Below are 18,499 nucleotides of genomic sequence, written 5' to 3'. Positions count from 1 at the left end.
TCATGAGATGGTGTCTTTTCTTTTGTCTCACCATTACTTGAAACAGAACGACTTACTAAAGTGATTCATAGTTTATACAAATAATACATATCAAATACATATCATCATGTGACAGAAAATAGTTCAGACAATAGTGAATAAGAGTTCAGACAATAGTGTTCAGAACAAAGATTGTAAAAGAAGACAGCAATAAGATGTTTTTTAAGTGCATATTTAAGGGCTTAGTGAATCAGTGAGGAGGTGAGTCAGAAACTGTACCGTGCGGTTGCCAGGACAGAGTAGAGACTTGATGTATGTCTTCTTACAGGACTAAAGGCTCAAAGGCAACATGGTGCAGAATATTGAGTTTGATCAGTACCTTAGAGCAGCAGCAGATTCAATTCTGGTTATGTAGGCGAGCATCTGTGTCTTGGGCAACACGGTGGCTTGGTGGTTAGCACGTTTGCCTCTCAGCACTGGGGTCTTGGGTTCAAGTCCCTATCTGAGGGGAGTTTCCATATTCTCCCCGTGTCTGCGTGGGTTTCCTCCGGGATCTCTGGTTTCCTCCCACTCCCTGAGTGTGTCTGTGTCTCTTCATGTCCAATAAAAAGCATTTGTCTGAGTGTGTATGCATGAATGTGTATGTGCTTGTATGCCCAGTGGTGGATGGTGCTCTGCCACTAGGGTCTGTCCTCTCTCCCCTTCCTGCACCCCATTCAGTCCCCCAGGGGGCTGTGGATCCCGGTAGAGAGTACGCTGTGCGCAATTGGCTGCCGCTTCTCGCCGGTGTGTGATTGGTAGTGTAAGAGTTGTACCTGTGTTAAAATTGTAAAGCAACCTTGAGTATCTAGAAAGGCGCTATATAAGTTGAACATTCATTCATTCATTCATTCATTCTTAAATCTGATGTGAGCAGCTGATACACGGAGCCATTGCTGGCAATCCAACAGGGGGCGCCATGGAGTAACTTTGGAACACGGGATTCCGGGAGTTTGAAAACGCTTAGAATCGAGGAGGCAGTGATTGTATGTTATCCAGAATTTCTCCAGCATTGGTCGCCTTGTTATTTGAAACGACCCATAAGTTATCTGTTGAGATCCTTAGTGTGGCCAAAGATAAACAGCATAAAAATACTGTCTATTGCTACCTAAGGTTTGTGAAATATTGTTACTGGCACCGTTAGGGGGAATCTAGTTGTCCACAGACACCCTAGTTGCCTAGACAAGAGATTGTTATAGCATGGGCTTGTAACACTCCTCCTAAGCCTTTAGATAGCCTAAAGCCTAAAACAGTGACGGTAAAAAAAAAATATTGAACGTTAGTTAAAAGGATGCACAATGGCCTAAAACAGAAACTAACATCAAATTCTTATCTACGTAGAGGTGGTCTATCAATCAATAGACACCAACAAGCCATCGTATCTATGTAGCCAAATTAGGTTATTCGCAAACATTTAAAAAATATAGGCTATCCATGTTTAAAAAATAAAAGGACTCCATGAACTACCATTGTACATTTGTCAACTAAAACGTTTTTGAAGTTCTTCTAATAAACGTGTGGAAGACGTAAACTATTCTCCTATCGCAGCATTCATTAAATCGCCGTGCAAATAACATTAGATCAGGCGTACTCAACTAAATTTGTCCGCGGTCCAATTTTGGCAGATACCTGTGACCCGAGGTCCGGTGCGGGCGGGGGTGGCGAACGTAAGTTGTTGAGCGGGGGTGGGGGTGGGGGGATGTGGCGAACGTAAATTGTTGAGCGCGGGGGGGGGGGGGGGGGGGGGGTGATGTTGGCGGCGAACGTAAGTTGTTGTGAGCGGTGGTGGCGAACGTAACACTCGTGACGGAGTATTTTTTTCAATAGCCCTGAAATAAATGCTACGGTTTTGTTTTGGTCCGTATCCAGTTAATCAGGAATGAGATTGGGTCCGGACAGGACTGCGTTCGGGTCCGGATCCGGACCGCGGTCCGCCAGTTGAGTACCCCTGCATTAGATCAATTCCCATACACACTACCACCACGGAACAGTAGATGGCGATATTGATAACGGTTTAACCCACTCTTTCACGTCAAGGTAAGTTCCACTGTTTAAAGATAATATATATAATGTCCAACATATGTTTTCTGGCGTCCAACCTGTGCCTCTTTATAAGGAATTTTATACATGACCACTTGTACGCACACAATTTACATTTACTATAAATGTTACTCGAGGTTTCTCGATCAAAAAAGTAAGATTTATCGGCCATTTCGATAAATCATCCTCTCAGTTTATTATTCTGTATATATCTGTGATAATTTATTTAGTTGACTTGGTGTGTTAACTGCCCTCGCTACAGAGCATCTACCACTTCAGAGTCCACATGGGAACTGCCTTCAGAGTTAAAGATCCCCCCCCACCCTCAGGGTTAAAGATCCCCCCCCCCCCTCAGGGTTAATGATCCCCCCCCCCTCAGGGTTAAAGATCCCCCCCCCCCCCCTCAGGGTTAATGATCCCCCCCACCCTCAGGGTTAATGATCCCCCCCCCCCCTCAGGGTTAAAGATCCCCCCCCCCCCTCAGGGTTAATGATCCCCCCCCCCTCAGGGTTAAAGATCCCCCCCCACCCTCAGGGTTAATGATCCCCCCCACCCTCAGGGTTAATGATCCCCCCCACCCTCAGGGTTAAAGATCCCCCCCACCCTCAGCACGGACTGTTCTGCCCTCACGCTGGAGGTGCAGAAGTGTAAAATGCAAAACCAACAGACTAAGGAACTCTTTCTTCCCCACTGCCACCAGACTCCTGAATCTACCGCTGAAATATTTTGCTTACCTTATTATCTTATTTTTACATATGACCACATGGCGCTGTGGCCTCACTGTTCACTTACATTGTTCACTTAACTGCAGCCAACGGTTACAACTGCACTATCGCAAATCGCACTGTGCAAATGACAATCAACTCTTTGAATCTTGAATCTTGATAATAAAGTTGATTTGCATAGGGACGTGCAATAGATACCGCCGTTATTGCGAGACCTTTATTTTGAAGGACCATATTAGATATAAATGGCCATATAAATCTAAATCCCTTCGTCATTGTCAGGGAATCAAACATTTTTTTTTTGCGACTTGCATAGTTTTTTAAAAATTAAATTGCCTTTCCAATAATCTGTCAAATAATGCAAATAATGTTCACGCGACTTTCCAGAACCGTGAAAGCGTCATCAAGTCGAAGCTCGAGGGCGGGTCTTCAGCGCGAGCGTTCGCGTCGTGGTGACGTCATCAGCTTGCTTCCAGGGCGCGCGCGCACCCGCTTTGGCTGACGACACAACACGTGTGGTTATTTTCCCCCCTCACACTGTATCATAAACTATTCAATAACTACAATGTTGGCTCTCAGAAGTACGTTCCTCCACACTGTTAAAGCTGTCCAGTACAACCAAGCGAAGAACTTTACGTAAGTGTTCATAAAAAGCCAGTTTTATATCTGCCATTACTGCTGACTAGCTGTATTAACATCGCTTCTATGACACTGTGGATTGGCCAGTGCAGATGAACCTGTGGCTGTAAGGTATCCAGGTGTGTCTTACCTAACGAATAATCTGTCGTATTTATGGTCCTAGGCTGGGGAGAGCATGTTTAGGTTCGGTCAATTTAAAAGGACGCAGCTTTCTAACACTGAAAGACTTCAACCCCGAGGAGATTAAACACATACTGTGGGTGTCGGCGGATCTGAAACATCGAATCAAGCACGAGGGGCAGGTAACTGACCCAGTACCCACCCAGTTTAATTCTAGTTTACATTACAATTACATCATGTGGACAGAGACAGCCCACCACGTAGCTTGCTATGAAACTATGTGCGGTGCAAGTATGCTCACTTAATTTAATATAAATACACGTGATTTGCTTTTTGCTAGTGATTTATTATTATTATTATTATGTTCTAGTATCTTCCTCTGCTGCAAGGCAAATCTATTGCTATGATATTTGAGAAGAGAAGCACCAGGACCCGTATGTCTACTGAAACAGGTGCACATTGGTGTGTGTGTGTGTGTGTGTGTGTAGGTAGGTGTGTAGGTGTGTGTGTGAGTGTGTGTAGGTGTGTGTGTGTGTGTGTGTGTGTGTGTGTGTGTGTGTGTGTGTGTGTGTGTGTGTGTATTTGGTTGTGGCTGGATATATGAATGTAACACACGGTCACTGGGCAGAATGAATACTGGACACAGCAAACTAATGCACAACTGCTACACACCGTTTCTCACTCTTTTGAACTAGTGTTCTCACACCCCTGCACCCATCTCTCCCTCCCTCTTTCCCTCTCTCCATCTGACCCTCACTCTCTCCCTACCCTCTCTCTCTCTCCTCCATCCCTCACTTTCTCTCTTCCCCTCCCTCCCTCCCTCACTCTCTTTTTCCATCCCTCTGTCTCTGTCTTTCTGTCTCTCCCTCTCTCTCCCCTTCCCACCCTCCATCCCCCTCTTTCTATTTCTGTGTGTGTTCAGGGTTCGCTCTGCTGGGAGGTCACCCGTGTTTCCTAACCCCTCAAGATATTCATCTGGGAGTCAATGAGAGTATTAAGGATACAGCCAGGTCTGAAAAAAAAAAAGACCCGTTCAAATATATGATACACATTCTCACACATGTATCAGACCTACACAGGATATCTACTAGCAGCAAACACTGTCTTCTCCATCTGTTGTGCACCATCGTGGTTTTGCCTGCTGCAGAGTGCTCTCTGGTCTGACGGATATCGTGTTAGCACGAGTGTACGGTCATTCTACTCTGGAGCAGCTGGACCAGGAAGCATCTATACCAATCATCAATGGTCTGTCGGACCTTTATCATCCTATACAGATACTCGCTGACCTCCTCACACTACAGGTACACACGTCTACCCACACAGTTGTACACTTCCATTTACACTTTGTGATTGGTGTTCTCCTCACCTTCTGTTCTCTATTACAGGAGCACTATGGATCCCTGGGGGGCCTGACGGTGGCTTGGATAGGTGACGGAAACAATGTCCTGCACTCCTTCATGATGTCATTGGCCAAACTGGGTGTCAATCTGAGAATAGCCACACCAAAGGTCTGCTTCTAAGTTCACTGGGCTATTGAGCATTTCTTTCTGTACAGGCGTGTGTGCGCGCATGTGTGTGTGGCACAATGTAATAGGCAATGTGCACAATGTAATAGGCAGTAAATGAAATGTTGATTCAACCTTTGACCTTTTCACTTTCTCGTCAGGGTTATGAGCCAGATGCTAGTGTCACTCAGGAGGCCCAGCATCTCTTTGAGCAGGTGTGACCGGACGAGTATTTTTTATTTACTCTAAAAACATATGGTATAAATCAATAGTAATAGACCACTGCTTATAGTGATCTCTTATACATGTGTAAAAATGGTATTATTATTATTATTAATATTTTTTTTTAAATAAAATCCATGTGATCATGGTGTGGATATGTTGTGTACTGTAGTTTGGTACCAAGCTGCAGTTTTTCTCCGAGCCAATGGAGGCAGCACGGGGCAGTAACGTCCTGGTGACGGACACGTGGATCAGCATGGGTCAGGAAGAAGAGAAGAAAAAGCGGCTCAAAGATTTCCATGGTTACCAGATCACTATGCAGGTAAATGGGCCTGGGGTTACGCCCTCCGAACGTCTCTTTCGTCAGGCAAAAATTTGCATATTTAGTGGTGCAGTGTGCTCCTGGCTAAAGTGTGCTATCTATTGCTTAGACATGCCATCACACACCTTTTCTTACCCGAACATGCCTAATACACCTAATTAAAATGCTGAAATTAGTTCTTGTGGACAGGTTCAGACATAAACTTTGTGATATTTTGTCTGTCTTTTGCACATTATGTAGGATCTCGTCCAGTCTATAAGATAAACTTTGTCATTTAATATTTGTTATTTAGAATTTCAGTGTTTGTTGATATTCATATGTGTGTTGATCTTGTTAGATGGTCTAACTAGTCTTACTTTGCTATAGGGTTAGTCTTCAGTAAAAGTGGACAGCGATTCACAAAGTAAATGTCCTCCCAGTGACACTCTTCCAGCTGCTTTCTGATTTGCTCAACACAGCATGTGGAATTGATTAGTGAAATCAGCTGGGTGATGCAAAATCATGACAGGTCTTGTCTGCCCCTGTTCCTCAGACTGGAAGTGTGGCCTCTCCTGATTGGACGTTCCTGCACTGTCTCCCACGGAAATCGGAGGAAGTGGATGACGAGGTCTTTTATTCGTCACGCTCGCTGGTATTCCCAGAGGCAGAAAACCGCAAATGGACCATCATGGTAACGACTGGTTGGAGGGAGGGAGGGAGGGAGGGAGGGAGGGAGAGAGAGAGAGAGAGAGAGAGAGAGAGAGAGAGAGAGAGAGAGAGAGAGAGAGAGAGAGAGAGAGAGAGAGAGAGAGTGTGTGCGTGCGTGCGTTTGTTTGCATTGCTGTCTAATTGCCTATTTCTGTCCTTTTTCTCTGTAGGGGCTCATGGCATCCATCTTAACTGACTACAAACCCCAGACCCCCAAACTTAAACTGTAATGCTTCAAAATATAACTGAAATCCACAACATGCAAGAAACATCAGGACCATAGTCAAATTCCTTTCATAATTCAGGAACTTAATCATTCTAATTTACCTTTATTTCACCAGTAATTCAATGCAATGTCTATACTGAATCTATACAATGTATATACATTAAATTTTGAAGATTTCAGCTTGAAAATCCCAAATAAAAGAGTTCTATTTATTTCCTTATATATTCAGCCATTCATTTAAATGAAAGCTATGTCTTAGGCTTGAGAAACAAACCAATGCTTTTATAGTCATTCTCTCTATAGCCTATAGGGGGTGTTATCAGCACACTGGGTGGAATGGTATAAAGACAGAATCTGGAAGATTCCAGCACTTGTGGTCTTGGTTACGTGCTCTTCATAAATGTGTGTTAATCTTATGCAGTTCTTGGGCTTTCCATATTTTTTTAGTCTTGAGAACAATGTGGGTTAAAGGTTCTGTAGTCTTGTGCTATTTTCCTCTGTTAAAGTTTATACATTAGAAGTGATCTTTTACAAGTAATCGCTTATTTTATTCTAATTCAATCTGACTGTTATTTCTGATAAGTTACTTCTTTTTGTAAGTATGTAGCTCAGTGGCAAGTAATCCTATATTGTTGATCTTGCTATAACTAATTGTGTGTCTAATTGAGGAAGTGAATATGACTGATATTCTTTAATACTGAAAGGGAAAATGTGTTACTGATAGTTGTAATATCCACCTTGTGTCTGCAATTAGATATTAAAGCATGTGAGATATGATGTCCTTCAGAAGGAGAAGGTCGGGTCTGTGTTCAGGGACTCAACATGTCTGCATTGATATGGCTACCTTGACTCTGACAAAAGCTGTCCTGCAAGTATAAGACGGGGAGAAGGAACTGAAAGCAGTGATTGAAAATAGGAGGAGGACTAGAAGGTGTGGAACAGGTTTTTTTGTCTTTTGTGACATTCTCATAATACCTGAAACTTCTCAACGAGACTCTTAAGTATGTGCTGAAATTCTTTAGAGACTGAAGTTTACCATGGTCTGGTCTTCTGTGTCTCAAACACTGAGCAGTGTGTAGTGGCCACAGATGGACTGAGATCACAGGCCAACTCAACAGAACATGCACCCAGCAAAATGACAAAAAATAAAAACAAAAAGAAAGTGCATGTTTAAAAAAATGCAAAAAAACACAGACATCAACAATGTCTTTCAAGACATTGGATAGTTTAAGTTCAAGCCCTGGACTTTGGATGGAAGTTGTTTACGTTTTGAGAATGAGTAATTAATTTGAGTCCTGATTCAAACCCTGAATGTCTCTTGTGTCATAATCATTCTTCAAGTAGCTTCTTAAATAGGTGTAATTATGGTACTATAAATGTAAAAGTTAATCCATCAGTCATCCCTGCCCTTACTATGTGTTCTGCACTGTGTTCGTCTTTGTTGTCACTGACTTTAAAGCTTAATATTTTAGAGTATTGATTTACCCCACCTTCCTTGCTGATGTATGTTCTCTTAATCCATGCCCCTCTTAAATAAGAATTACATTTTAAATGTCACTTTTTGGCGGACATGAGAAAATTCTTGGATTGATGCTTCTAATCTAATTTTATTGTTTTTACACACACAAAACAAACAGCACTGAAGGTATAAACCAAAGTCATGAAACTGACTTCAAATCGTGCATCAACTACTAATGCATTCAAATGTTTCTGGACTGCAGAGGAAGCAATTGGGCCTGGTGTACACGAAACCAGGAGCGCTCATAGGTTTAGATTGTCGCACCATATCTTGAATTAATATTCATGAGTTGTGCGATCTCCTTTCAAGACTCTCTTCTGCTCATCAGGACTGAACGATGCCTTAAAGTGCAGAAAAAATAGAAAGTCCGTTTTAACACACTGTACACAAACGTAGGCAGTAAATGTATTTAGAGAATAACATTTCATGTAGGCATTGCATACTGCGCCTTCATAGTTTCAGTCCAATCTTAAGTGAGTATGCAGCCTGATCACGCCCGGAATCCGGGACGGCAAGATAACCTGGACCGACCAGGTTTTGGCAACACGCCCCTTCACGAAACCATAAAAGTTCGGCAGGGAAGTGGAAGTCAGATGAAACTGGCAAAAGAGACGGGAGATACACTTTAACTCTCCAAACAGAGAGCGGCTTGTCTGCTTGGGAGCAAATCCATATTTAATACTCAACTTCCTCGGACACGTGTGTCAAGATGATGCAGATGCCGGAGCTTCACATCCCCAAGAACTCGCTGTTCACGGCCATGAACCGCTTCATCGGCGCCGTCAACAACATGGACCAGACGGTGATGGTGCCGAGCCTGCTGCGGGACGTGCCGCTGGACGACGACAAGCGGCAGGGCGAGAGAGAGCCCGGCAGATACCTGCAGGAGGCCGAGGCGGACATGTACGCCTACTACACCCAGCTCAAGTCCATCCGCAACGACATCGAGTGGGGCGTCGTCCGCGCCGAGGAGAAGAGGCCCAAGGAGAAACATCTCGTTACCGAGACGGCGCGCACGGAACCGGACAGCGAGGACGTTGACCTGGAGCAGCTCCTGCAGTACCACCTGAAGGGGCTCCACTGCGTGCTGAGCAAGCTGACCAGCCAAGCCAACAACCTGACCAACCGGTACAAGCAGGAAATCGGAATCGCCGGCTGGGGCCAGTGAAGCTGGGGCCAGTGAAGCCGGGGCCAGTGAGGCTGGGGCCAGTGAAGCTGGGGCCAGTGAAGGTCCCTTGCTCCCCAAATCAGCTCTGGCTCATTCCAGGGAGCGGGACGTCCAGAGACTGTGACATTTTGACGTCCATGGCGAAGAGACTGTTCGATAGGGGAAGTTGGCTATTTATGGTGATATTTAATATTGACCAAAAACTGTCATATTTGCACAGATTCCGTTCTACGTTAGCTGAAATGATGTGTAAAACGTGTGTTGGTGGGGACAATATCCGATGCTGAGAGTGGGCAGAAGACTGTTGTAGTCTTATGATGTTAATGCTCTTTGACGACCCTGTCAACTCTATCGAAACCCTTAAGAGTTTCATATTATATTTATTGTGTATTGTTTAGGCAGAAAGTTAGTTTGATAGAGAAGGTATGGGTAAATTCCCGACCAGTGATCTGAAACTAACTGAATCTATGAAATGGAAAGACCCTGACACATTATGAAGGGTTCCTTGAGATTCTGTTGTCACTTTGTTGTTTATTTGTCCGAAGCATTTGACATTATTTTTATACTGGAAATAATTTTATTGTAAAATAAAACAAGCTTTTGTAAGCTATACGTTTGCTTTATCACTCCTTTCTCATTCATAAATTCATTACAAAAGGTATTTCACTTAAACAAGTCATAAGTCTTTTACTGGCTGTAACATTACTGCAAATATACTGTAACATTACTGAAAACATGGCAGCAGTGTTGATGCAGGTAATATATATTATCATAAAGAAGGAAAATTCAAATAAAACAAACAGAATCCAAAATTCAATAGTTTGTTATATCATTATTGATTAAATTAATTGCAGAGCACATTGTCAGTATCACCAGCAGGCTTTCTGAAATACTGAAGTAAAGGGCAGTCTAGTTGTTTACAAGGCACATAAACATATGTACTTTCTACGTTTTACAAGAGGCTTACAGTTTTCAGGTTACGTGAAAAACCAGTTGCAAGAGTTATCTGGATAACCGCACTGAGTAAAACATGATGCCACTTTTTTTTTAACCAAAGTCCATCTTGCAGATTTCATGTTGCGCTATTGTTCCCACTGTGGCCACGCCCCCCAGCACGCCCTTGGGTTGGCCACGCCCCCACCACGCCCTTGGGTTGGCCGCTATTTGCTGACAGAAGAACCTCAAAGAACAATCTGAGAATGAATGATGATTCAACAAATCACAGTACGTACATACCAGTACCAGTACATACATACCTCAGGGGCAACATGCTAATATGTTGGTAAATAATTGATAAATGTTACGCAAATTATATATACCTTGCAGAAAAAATGGCAAAGAACAGTGATTGAATATGATTTTATTGCACACGTTGCATTTCACGCGGCAAATAGTCAAAACTAGGTCAAATTAGGACTGAAGTAAGAACTGTAGGAGGTTGTTCTGGAGGAAACCATGAACAATACCAGCTCTCTGTTAAGCATGAAAGATGTTAGAATTACACTTTATAAAATGAATTGAATATTCTAATCAAGAATTAGACATGATTGCCTTTAGATCTACTATTCTTCCTTTCTTTCGTCACTTATATTCATCACTATATATAATCATATTTGTACTTTCTAAATGAATGAATGCATTTACATTTGTTTAATATAAAAGTTATTGCACTTTAATGTATAATTAAATAATGTATAAATTAAATAGTAATTAAATTACTAGTGGCTAGGTTTATTAGTAGTAACAAATAATAGCTTATTATATGTACTCATTATAAATAACAAAAGTGCTTAAGCTATAACAGTTTCTAGTGGTCCACAGACAATGAAACTGCTTTATTTTCTGTCTTTGTGTTGACAGAAATCGTGGTGCCCAGTCGCAGTAACTCAGCCGCCGTCCCCCACCATCTCCACTGAACCCTTTTACGTTAGCGTAAACATTCAAGTAAAGATAATCACATCAGTTTTATCAGACAAACGCTTTGTTGTGACCCCCCTTACCCCCGCCACCCAAGGACGAGTCGAGGACGGAGTCGACTCAACTGATTTGCGTTTCGTCTTGTTTTTTTTTTTAACCCTTCCCGCGCGCCGTATTCGTCAGCGCGTCTGCGCGCGAGCTCATCCGGCACGCGCGCAACCCGAGACGTTATTAGCCGGCTGGCTAAATGCACCGCGAGTATGGACGGTGTTCATCAGGCGCAGGCAGACAGTAACAGTAGTTCCCGCTGCCCTTTCTTCGTCGCAGACTCAGACGACTATCGATGTGTAAGTAAGTTAGCTAGCCGGCTAGCTGCGGAGCTCATCTTGGTTCAGAGAAGACCAGCTACATCGGCTAACCCCCATAGCCGGGTGGTTACCATAGCGCCTGCTTAGCAACAGGTTGCTAGAGAAACGCACTGTCATGTATTTGTAGATGTGCAATTGCTAGAAATTGGATTTCTACAAGATCTGTGTGTTATGTATAAAAACAGGGCCCGTCCGTGCTCTTTAGATGAAGAATACACGGCATATGACTGGCATGCACGGCCAGAACCGGAGGAAACTGGTTCGGTGCTGTTAGTGTTGTTAATTAACTTGATGTTCAACATTCTTGCTGCTTTAGCAGGACAAAAGAGAGTGAACTCCTCTTTAGTGCTCTTTACTTTAGAGGGATCATCTGTCCATCAGAGGACTGATGTAGACACCGATATGGCAGCGACAGTTACTTGTGTCGGCTGATACTGTTGGTAGAGGGATACACATTTAATGATGCAGTGTCCTGATGTCTTGGGCTCACAGTGAAAACACTCATGTGTACAAATGACGTTTATATCAGGTGTTAACACAGGTACAATAAAGTACAATACATCTGAAAAGAGGTAGTTTGTGTTGTTTCTTTTTTTGAGTAGCCTTCTTAGGCAGACTTTGCTGTGTCTTCAAATGTATTCTTCCAGAGTGTATCGCTTTTGCTTTGGAAATGCATTCAGCGGAGTGATCTTGAACATAAATGGTCAGTTTCGTGGGCGGAGATTTGGTTAAGTGCCATCCTGGCATTTATACATTTTTCACACAATAGGCCTTGATCTTATCAGGAGAGACACAACACCGCCTGTACACCGCCTCTTTGAAGTACTGCCATCCGGCAAGCAGTATCCACACATGTACAGACTGAGAAATGGCTTCTTCTCAGGAGCTGAGGCCTCTGTTGTACAGACTGTCAGTGTCGTTGTGCACATTACTTACAGAGACCGTGTAGTGGAAACTGTAATTTCTTGGTTATGCTTCTTCCTGTATGCAGTATCTCCTATGCAAAAATGGAAATGCATTGCAACACATCCTGTGTAATTTGTACTATTGTTCCTCATTCTGCCCTCATGAAATTGAGCAACTGTAATTCTACATTTTCACTGTCTCCTATAGAAATCCTATAGGTAGATTTAGATATATAGAAGGCCCTTATTTCAAAGTGGTAATAAGAGGTGATCCTTTCTGTGCAGTGTATAGGTGTCTCCTTCTTATGTTTTATGTCCTGTTATTGTAATGTCCTGTTATTGCTTGTTTATGCAGATATTTCTCTATTTTCTTTACAGGATGTGATCCTTGCTATGAAAAGAGCCACTGGAACCTTTTCTCTGATTGCATGGTAGCCAGCACATTCATCTCTATTAGCAGGTTTACTGGATCTTCGTTTTGGTACATGTGCTGGTTTTCCTTTGCTGTAATTGTAAATATTGTTCTCTCTACAGCCTTTTTATGTTGTTTGTAATATGGCTGCTTCGTCGATACAACTCCTTGGCTCAGGTACTTTATCTATAAAGTTTTAGACAGTGCAGTCCCCCCCATGTAATGATGTAATTATATTTTTCTTCACAGCTGTCTTTGAGTATTCTTTTAATGTGCTTTTATTTCATATTATTATTCTATCTAATCTTTTTATTTTAATTTCTAATATCTAATGTTTATATTTGTAATATAAATTCAGTCACTGTCTCTTCTATTTTCAGAAAATGATACTCAGTTTGACAATAGCAGCTTTCTTCGACAGTGTTGCATATGTAATGGTGAGTGATTGACATTAATACGAGAAACACCTTTGTGCGCATGTGAGAGTGAGTGAGATGAAAAACCCCTAATGTGACAGTTTTATGATACTTTATCAGTATAAACATATGTAAAGGTTAAATTACAAACCAGTTTTCTCTGTTGACATTTCCAAGTTAGGGGGCCCAGTGATTTATATTTTGAAAGCATACACAGAATGACAGTCACAACAGCTCCACTAAGAATGCTGTGCTGTTGATGTGGTCTTTATAGTACACTGTAGATAATCTCGGTGTGTCAACCTTTAAGCCACAGATCTGCTGACAGTGCCCCTTTTTGTCAGTGTACTCGTCAACCTCTCAAACATTCGTAAACATTTTCATGACCGTACAATTTGGGTCGATTTAACGTTTTCTTATTGAATAGAATGAAATAATTGAATATTTGCTAAGTGACTCCTTTTCAGCTGCTTCTTTGTCTGTGTCTACAGGGAGAATCTCACCCAGAGGGCACGCTTTGTGATTTTCAGGCCTGGTGGTTAACATATTTTGGTGAGTTTGTGTTAACGTGACATGTTAAATTGTCTGTTTGCCACATCCTTTCAGACATGTGGTTGGTCAACATTGTTGCATCGGCTGTAAATGTTTTCCTGACGTGATATAGCTGTGTTGTGGGTGTGGTTTGGCTGTGTTGTGGGTGTGGTCTGACTGTGTTGTGGGTGTGGTTTAGCTGTGTTGTGGGTGTTATATGGCTTCTTTGTGGGTGTGATTTTGCTGTGTTGTGGGTATGGTTTAACTGTGTTGTGGGTGTTATATGGCTTTTTTGTGGGTGTGATTTGGCTGTGTTGTGGGTGTTGTATAGCTTTTTTTGTGGGTGTGGTTTGGCTTTGTTGTGGGTGTTATATGGCTGTGTTGTGGTTTTGTGTTGCAGACTGGAGTGCACTGGTTTGGGTTTGTCTCATCACTCTGAATCTTTATCTGAACCTGGTCAAGGAGATCAGAACTGAACGTTATGAGATGTGAGAAACACACACACACACACACACACACACACACACACACACACACACACACTTTGGTCACATAATGTCCCTGAATCCCTAAACTTTGTCTTTCAGATCATACCATGTAGTGGCATGGGGGGTCCCTCTCCTTATGTCAGTTCTGCCCCTGTTGAAGGGGTTCTATGGTCCTGCTGGAGCTTGGTGGTGAGTTCCTAATGACCTCCAAACTCCTACAAGAAATCAAACTCTGTCCATTCCTTCTCTGCTCTCTTACCCTTCATGTCTCTCTTGCCCAATTAGTTGGATAACAGATGATCATATGGGCTGGAGGTTTGGCATGTGAGTAACAGCCAAATCATTTTTGTTATCTGCAGTTTGTTTTATTTTGTATATATTTTTGTCATTTGTGCTGGAGTATTACAAAAATTACAGAATCCCCATGAGAAATGTGTTAGATACATGTGTGTGTTTCAGTGGAGGCTGTGGCTAAAACTGGGTTGAATTTTTCAGATAAGATCTTGGCTTTCAGGAATTCTCTCTCTTCCTGTGTTCTAATTTTCCTCTGCAAAACTTAGTCATTCAGGAACATTTCTGAAGCGTTTGCCTTGACTTATCAGAGAATCTTTAAAGATCATGACATACCTTAAGGCGTACGCATTTTTAGAACACTTTGAAAGAGCCTGTTTATGTTTCTAACCAGGCTGGTGTGCGTGCAGTTGTGCACCTGTGTCTGTTTTTAAGGTGTTTAGTCTTTAACACAGCATTAGAGAGTGATTGATTTCACAGTTCCTTAATATCTGTGTGAAAAACTCCCCCTTTCAGATGGTATATCCCCCTCTTCACCCTCATCTTCCTCATGACCTGCTGTTACGCACGCATCATCTCTGTGGCCAATGATCGGGTGAGTCAGTAAGTGGGTTGAGGGTGAAATCAGTTGTGCCAACCACCAAATAAAATGGGCCACAAAGTCACAGCTGGGATGTTATATAAAACTCCAGGGCACTGAGTTTATGCACTGCTGATGCATACGTGAGCGAGATTCCTTTGTTGTGCTCAATTCTCGCTTGTTGTCATGCTGACGTGCATGAGTCAGACTGATGAACCAGAGTGCAGCATTCCAGCGCTCTGCTTAACCACACACACGCATGTCCACATGCACACTGACACTCCAAATATGGGCATATAGGAGAGCGGATGAAGCTACAAGACCAGAGATACATGGTACTCTTTATGCACACATTATGTATTTTGTGTCATCTTAGATAGTTGCATGTGTATGATCTTATGTCATAGATGCAGTCCTGGCTTGGCACCTTTAACCCAGAGAGGGAAAGAAGGAAGGTAAGTGTAAGTGTAAGTGTGTGTGTGTGTAGTCATGCCCGAAAGTATTCATTCCCCTGGCAAATTTTGACTTAAATTTACTTTTATTTAACCAGAAATTGTATTTTTGACTGGAAATGACACGGGCATCTCCCACGAAATAATACGATGATGTACAAGAGGCATCATTGTGGGAAAAAGTATTTCTCAGCTTTTATTCACATTTGAACAAAAAATGGCATGTCCAAAATTATTCATGTCCAAAATTTAGTGATGAGTTGGAGCTCATCACTAAAGATGAATGGACAAAAATACCAGTGGCGACATGCAAAAAGCTGGTCAGCAATTACAGGAAGTGTTTGATTGCTGTAATAGCCAATAAAGGCTTTTCTATTAATTATTGAGAAGGGTATGAATAATTTTAGACATGCCATTTTTTGTTCAAATGTGAATAAAAGCTGAGAAATATTTTTTCCCAGAACGATGTCTCTTGGACATCATCGTATTATCTCCTGGGATTTCCAGACAAAAATATAATTTCTGGTTAAATAAAAGTAAACTTAAGTCAAAATTTGCCTGGGGTATGAATACTTTCGGGCATGACTGTGTGTGTGTGTGTGTGTGTGTGTGTGTGTGTGTGTGTGTGTGTGTGTGTGTGTGTGTGTGTGTGTGTGTGTGTGTGTGTGTGTGTGTGTGTGTGTGTGTGTGTGTGTGTGTAAATATAAAACACACCATCATCAAAAGTCATTTAGTTTCCTTTTAGTTTCCATTTAGCTCTGTCTCTCTTTTGTAGGTGTCTCTAGCTGAGGAGATCCGCCCTCTGAAATGGTATCCTTCAGTGTATCTGTTGGTCTCTATCTTTCCCCTCTTAAATCGGTAAGTATGTGTAAATGTACATATGCTGTCTAAGGCCAGACTGAATCTCGATTTGTTGTGTCTGCTCGATTTGTTGTGTCTGCTCACGTGAGTGTTGTGTGCTCGAAGGCTTCATAACGCGGTGTTCCCGGCTGAGCCAGTATTCGTCCTCACACTTCTGCACGTGCTCAGTGCCCCTCTGCACGGCCTCGCCAACGCACTCGTCTTCGGCAAAGACGCCTGGAGTCAGCTCAGCAATACAGGATTCAAAGTAATGTGTACACACACGCAAGCACATAGACACACACACAGACATACACACACACACACTGGCTGACCTGTAATTTGATTTCAGCTGGCACTTCAGTCGCGGCTGTGTGACAACACGCGGATTGGCGAGTATCACCCAGCCGGTGTGGGATACACCGTGGGACTGGAGTCGGACTCAGACGATGAGGATAACAACGTGCTCTTCTACAGCCCTGACATGAGTCTGAAGGACAGAGGACCCTAAGTGTGCTTTTTATTTGTCATTTTGTATGCGTGTGTATGTATGTGAGAGCGTGTATGTATGTGAGAGCATGTATGTATGTGAGAGCGTGCTTTTCCCTTAATCTCCGTGTCATTTGGAAGCTAAAGCTCTTCACTTATGACAGAGTTATTTCAGTATTATTAAAAAAATAGTTTGGATAAATTGAGAACTGTGTTTGCACTGTAAAAATGTACTCTCTCAATCTTCCAAAAAGTGAAAAAAAGTATAACACAGTAAGAGACTGCAGCATGGTACTGTAAATGTGTAAGTGGTGATGAGGAAGAACACTTTCAGTGAATATTCTCAGTATTGGTGGATTTGTTGTGTACAGTTTTCCTTTTATATTCTGTGCATTTAATGTAACTGACTGCTATTATATTTTTGGGGATTGAGCATGTTTTATGTTTTATTTATGGAAATGTAAAAATGTTTTTTATATTTTTGTACTGCAAATAATCTAAATTTGCAACATTCATAAATATTCAAAAATCTCTGCTTTTGTCTGTCATTTTTTTATTATATAATTACACAGTGGCATAAAAGTGGTCATTTGAGAGGAGTTAATATCAGAACAATTATAGCGATTGAGTTCATTCAGTTAAGCGTGTCCTCTTTGAAACATTTAATAAAGGCGCCGATTTCTGAATGTGTTATATACTGCCATCTTGTGAGTCGAGTGTGTGTGTGTGTGTTTACGTGCCCATTATACGTTACATTTGTGTATTGCCTGTCAAAGCTCTTCTGATTGGTTGCACTGTGTTGGGACTCTGAATAGTATCTAAACCCGATTGGCTGAGAGAATAACGCGTAGGCGGGACGAGATGATGACGATGACGGTGATGATGACGAACCGAGGTCACTATAGTTTAGTTTCGTTACCGTCAGTGCGACAATAACACGGAAGACACTTGAACAAGGAGACTGGACAGTGCAGCTCGTCTCTCCTTTTGAGGTTCTGTATTTATTATATCGTGTTGGCTACGAACGAGCCGTGAGGAGACCTGTGGGCTTCATAATGGTGTGACTTCTCATAAAAGGTAAGACTAGTTTCATAGTTCACTCCCTATAATCATCTCAGTCCAAACATCATCGCAAGGTACAGAGTGAAATAACACAGCCGCACGCTTCCTTCTCGCTCCTTACACCGACTTACATGAAACATCTTAACAAGGTCTCTCGCAGGTTCAGTAAGGTGACGCGAACGTGACATGGCAGAAATCGCCGTAGATTCCACACGACCGGTTATGCAACATGTTAACTCAGGTGGGTGTGTGGTGTCCGTGATAATAAGTTGTGCTCTTTCATCCATAGCCGGTGCCTATGTGGTGCAGAAGATCTCCAAATTCGTCAGAAAAACGGAGCAAAAGGAGGAGCCTGTCCTTACACCATGTAGCCTGGCACAAGGTAATGAATATATATATGTGTGTGTGTGTGTATATATATATATATATATATATATATATATATATATAGTGTGTGTGTGTGTGTGTGTAACAGGAAATGTGTTTGTGCAATGTGCACGTGTCAGGTAATACCCAGGAGCATGAGAGTCAGCAGAAGCAGTTAATGGCAGAGGCGA

General features: G+C 42.3%; 3 protein-coding genes across 4 annotated transcripts; all 3 read left to right on the top strand.

The window, feature by feature from the left end:
* The first annotated feature begins 3,236 nt into the window (after window positions 1-3,236).
* otc (ornithine transcarbamylase) lies at window positions 3,237-6,716 on the top strand. Its single transcript, XM_077001424.1, has 10 exons — window positions 3,237-3,419; window positions 3,586-3,724; window positions 3,913-3,994; window positions 4,465-4,552; window positions 4,690-4,843; window positions 4,928-5,050; window positions 5,209-5,262; window positions 5,442-5,591; window positions 6,124-6,261; window positions 6,449-6,716. Exons 1-10 carry the CDS (start codon window positions 3,349-3,351, stop codon window positions 6,506-6,508), a joined length of 1,059 nt encoding a protein of 352 aa, XP_076857539.1. The 5' UTR covers window positions 3,237-3,348; the 3' UTR covers window positions 6,509-6,716.
* A 1,868-nt stretch (window positions 6,717-8,584) lies between these two features.
* Window positions 8,585-9,803, top strand: mid1ip1a (MID1 interacting protein 1a). The gene has a single exon (XM_077001443.1). It carries the CDS (start codon window positions 8,733-8,735, stop codon window positions 9,189-9,191), a length of 459 nt encoding a protein of 152 aa, XP_076857558.1. The 5' UTR covers window positions 8,585-8,732; the 3' UTR covers window positions 9,192-9,803.
* A 1,490-nt stretch (window positions 9,804-11,293) lies between these two features.
* LOC143511782 (cyclic AMP receptor-like protein A) lies at window positions 11,294-17,413 on the top strand. Of its 2 annotated transcripts, none has more exons than XM_077001426.1 (13): window positions 11,294-11,455; window positions 12,760-12,812; window positions 12,916-12,970; window positions 13,174-13,230; window positions 13,701-13,761; window positions 14,141-14,228; window positions 14,328-14,417; window positions 14,514-14,552; window positions 15,036-15,114; window positions 15,507-15,554; window positions 16,327-16,409; window positions 16,518-16,659; window positions 16,744-17,413. In XM_077001426.1, exons 1-13 carry the CDS (start codon window positions 11,369-11,371, stop codon window positions 16,900-16,902), a joined length of 1,041 nt encoding a protein of 346 aa, XP_076857541.1. In that variant the 5' UTR covers window positions 11,294-11,368; the 3' UTR covers window positions 16,903-17,413. The 2 variants fall into 2 exon arrangements, with proteins under 2 accessions (XP_076857541.1, XP_076857542.1); XM_077001427.1 differs by having other exon boundaries at window positions 11,330-11,459.
* Window positions 17,414-18,499: the final 1,086 nt, after the last annotated feature.

The sequence above is a fragment of the Brachyhypopomus gauderio genome, chromosome 4 (genome assembly GCF_052324685.1).
Source record: "Brachyhypopomus gauderio isolate BG-103 chromosome 4, BGAUD_0.2, whole genome shotgun sequence".
Lineage (NCBI taxonomy): Eukaryota > Metazoa > Chordata > Actinopteri > Gymnotiformes > Hypopomidae > Brachyhypopomus > Brachyhypopomus gauderio.
This window is presented reverse-complemented; position numbering and strand designations above follow the sequence as displayed.

Bases quoted from the DNA above. Each gene is read 5' to 3' on its own strand.
- mid1ip1a (XM_077001443.1), top strand. From the start codon at position 8,733: ATGATGCAGATGCCGGAGCTTCACATCCCCAAGAACTCGCTGTTCACG.
- otc (XM_077001424.1), top strand. From the start codon at position 3,349: ATGTTGGCTCTCAGAAGTACGTTCCTCCACACTGTTAAAGCTGTCCAG. The intron at 5,051-5,208 runs GTCTGCTTCTAA...CTTTCTCGTCAG, and splicing joins TGAGAATAGCCACACCAAAG to GGTTATGAGCCAGATGCTAG. The intron at 6,262-6,448 runs GTAACGACTGGT...TTTTCTCTGTAG, and splicing joins ACCGCAAATGGACCATCATG to GGGCTCATGGCATCCATCTT.
- LOC143511782 (XM_077001426.1), top strand. From the start codon at position 11,369: ATGGACGGTGTTCATCAGGCGCAGGCAGACAGTAACAGTAGTTCCCGC. The intron at 13,762-14,140 runs GTGAGTTTGTGT...TTTGTGTTGCAG, and splicing joins CTGGTGGTTAACATATTTTG to ACTGGAGTGCACTGGTTTGG. The intron at 14,418-14,513 runs GTGAGTTCCTAA...TTGCCCAATTAG, and splicing joins GGTCCTGCTGGAGCTTGGTG to TTGGATAACAGATGATCATA.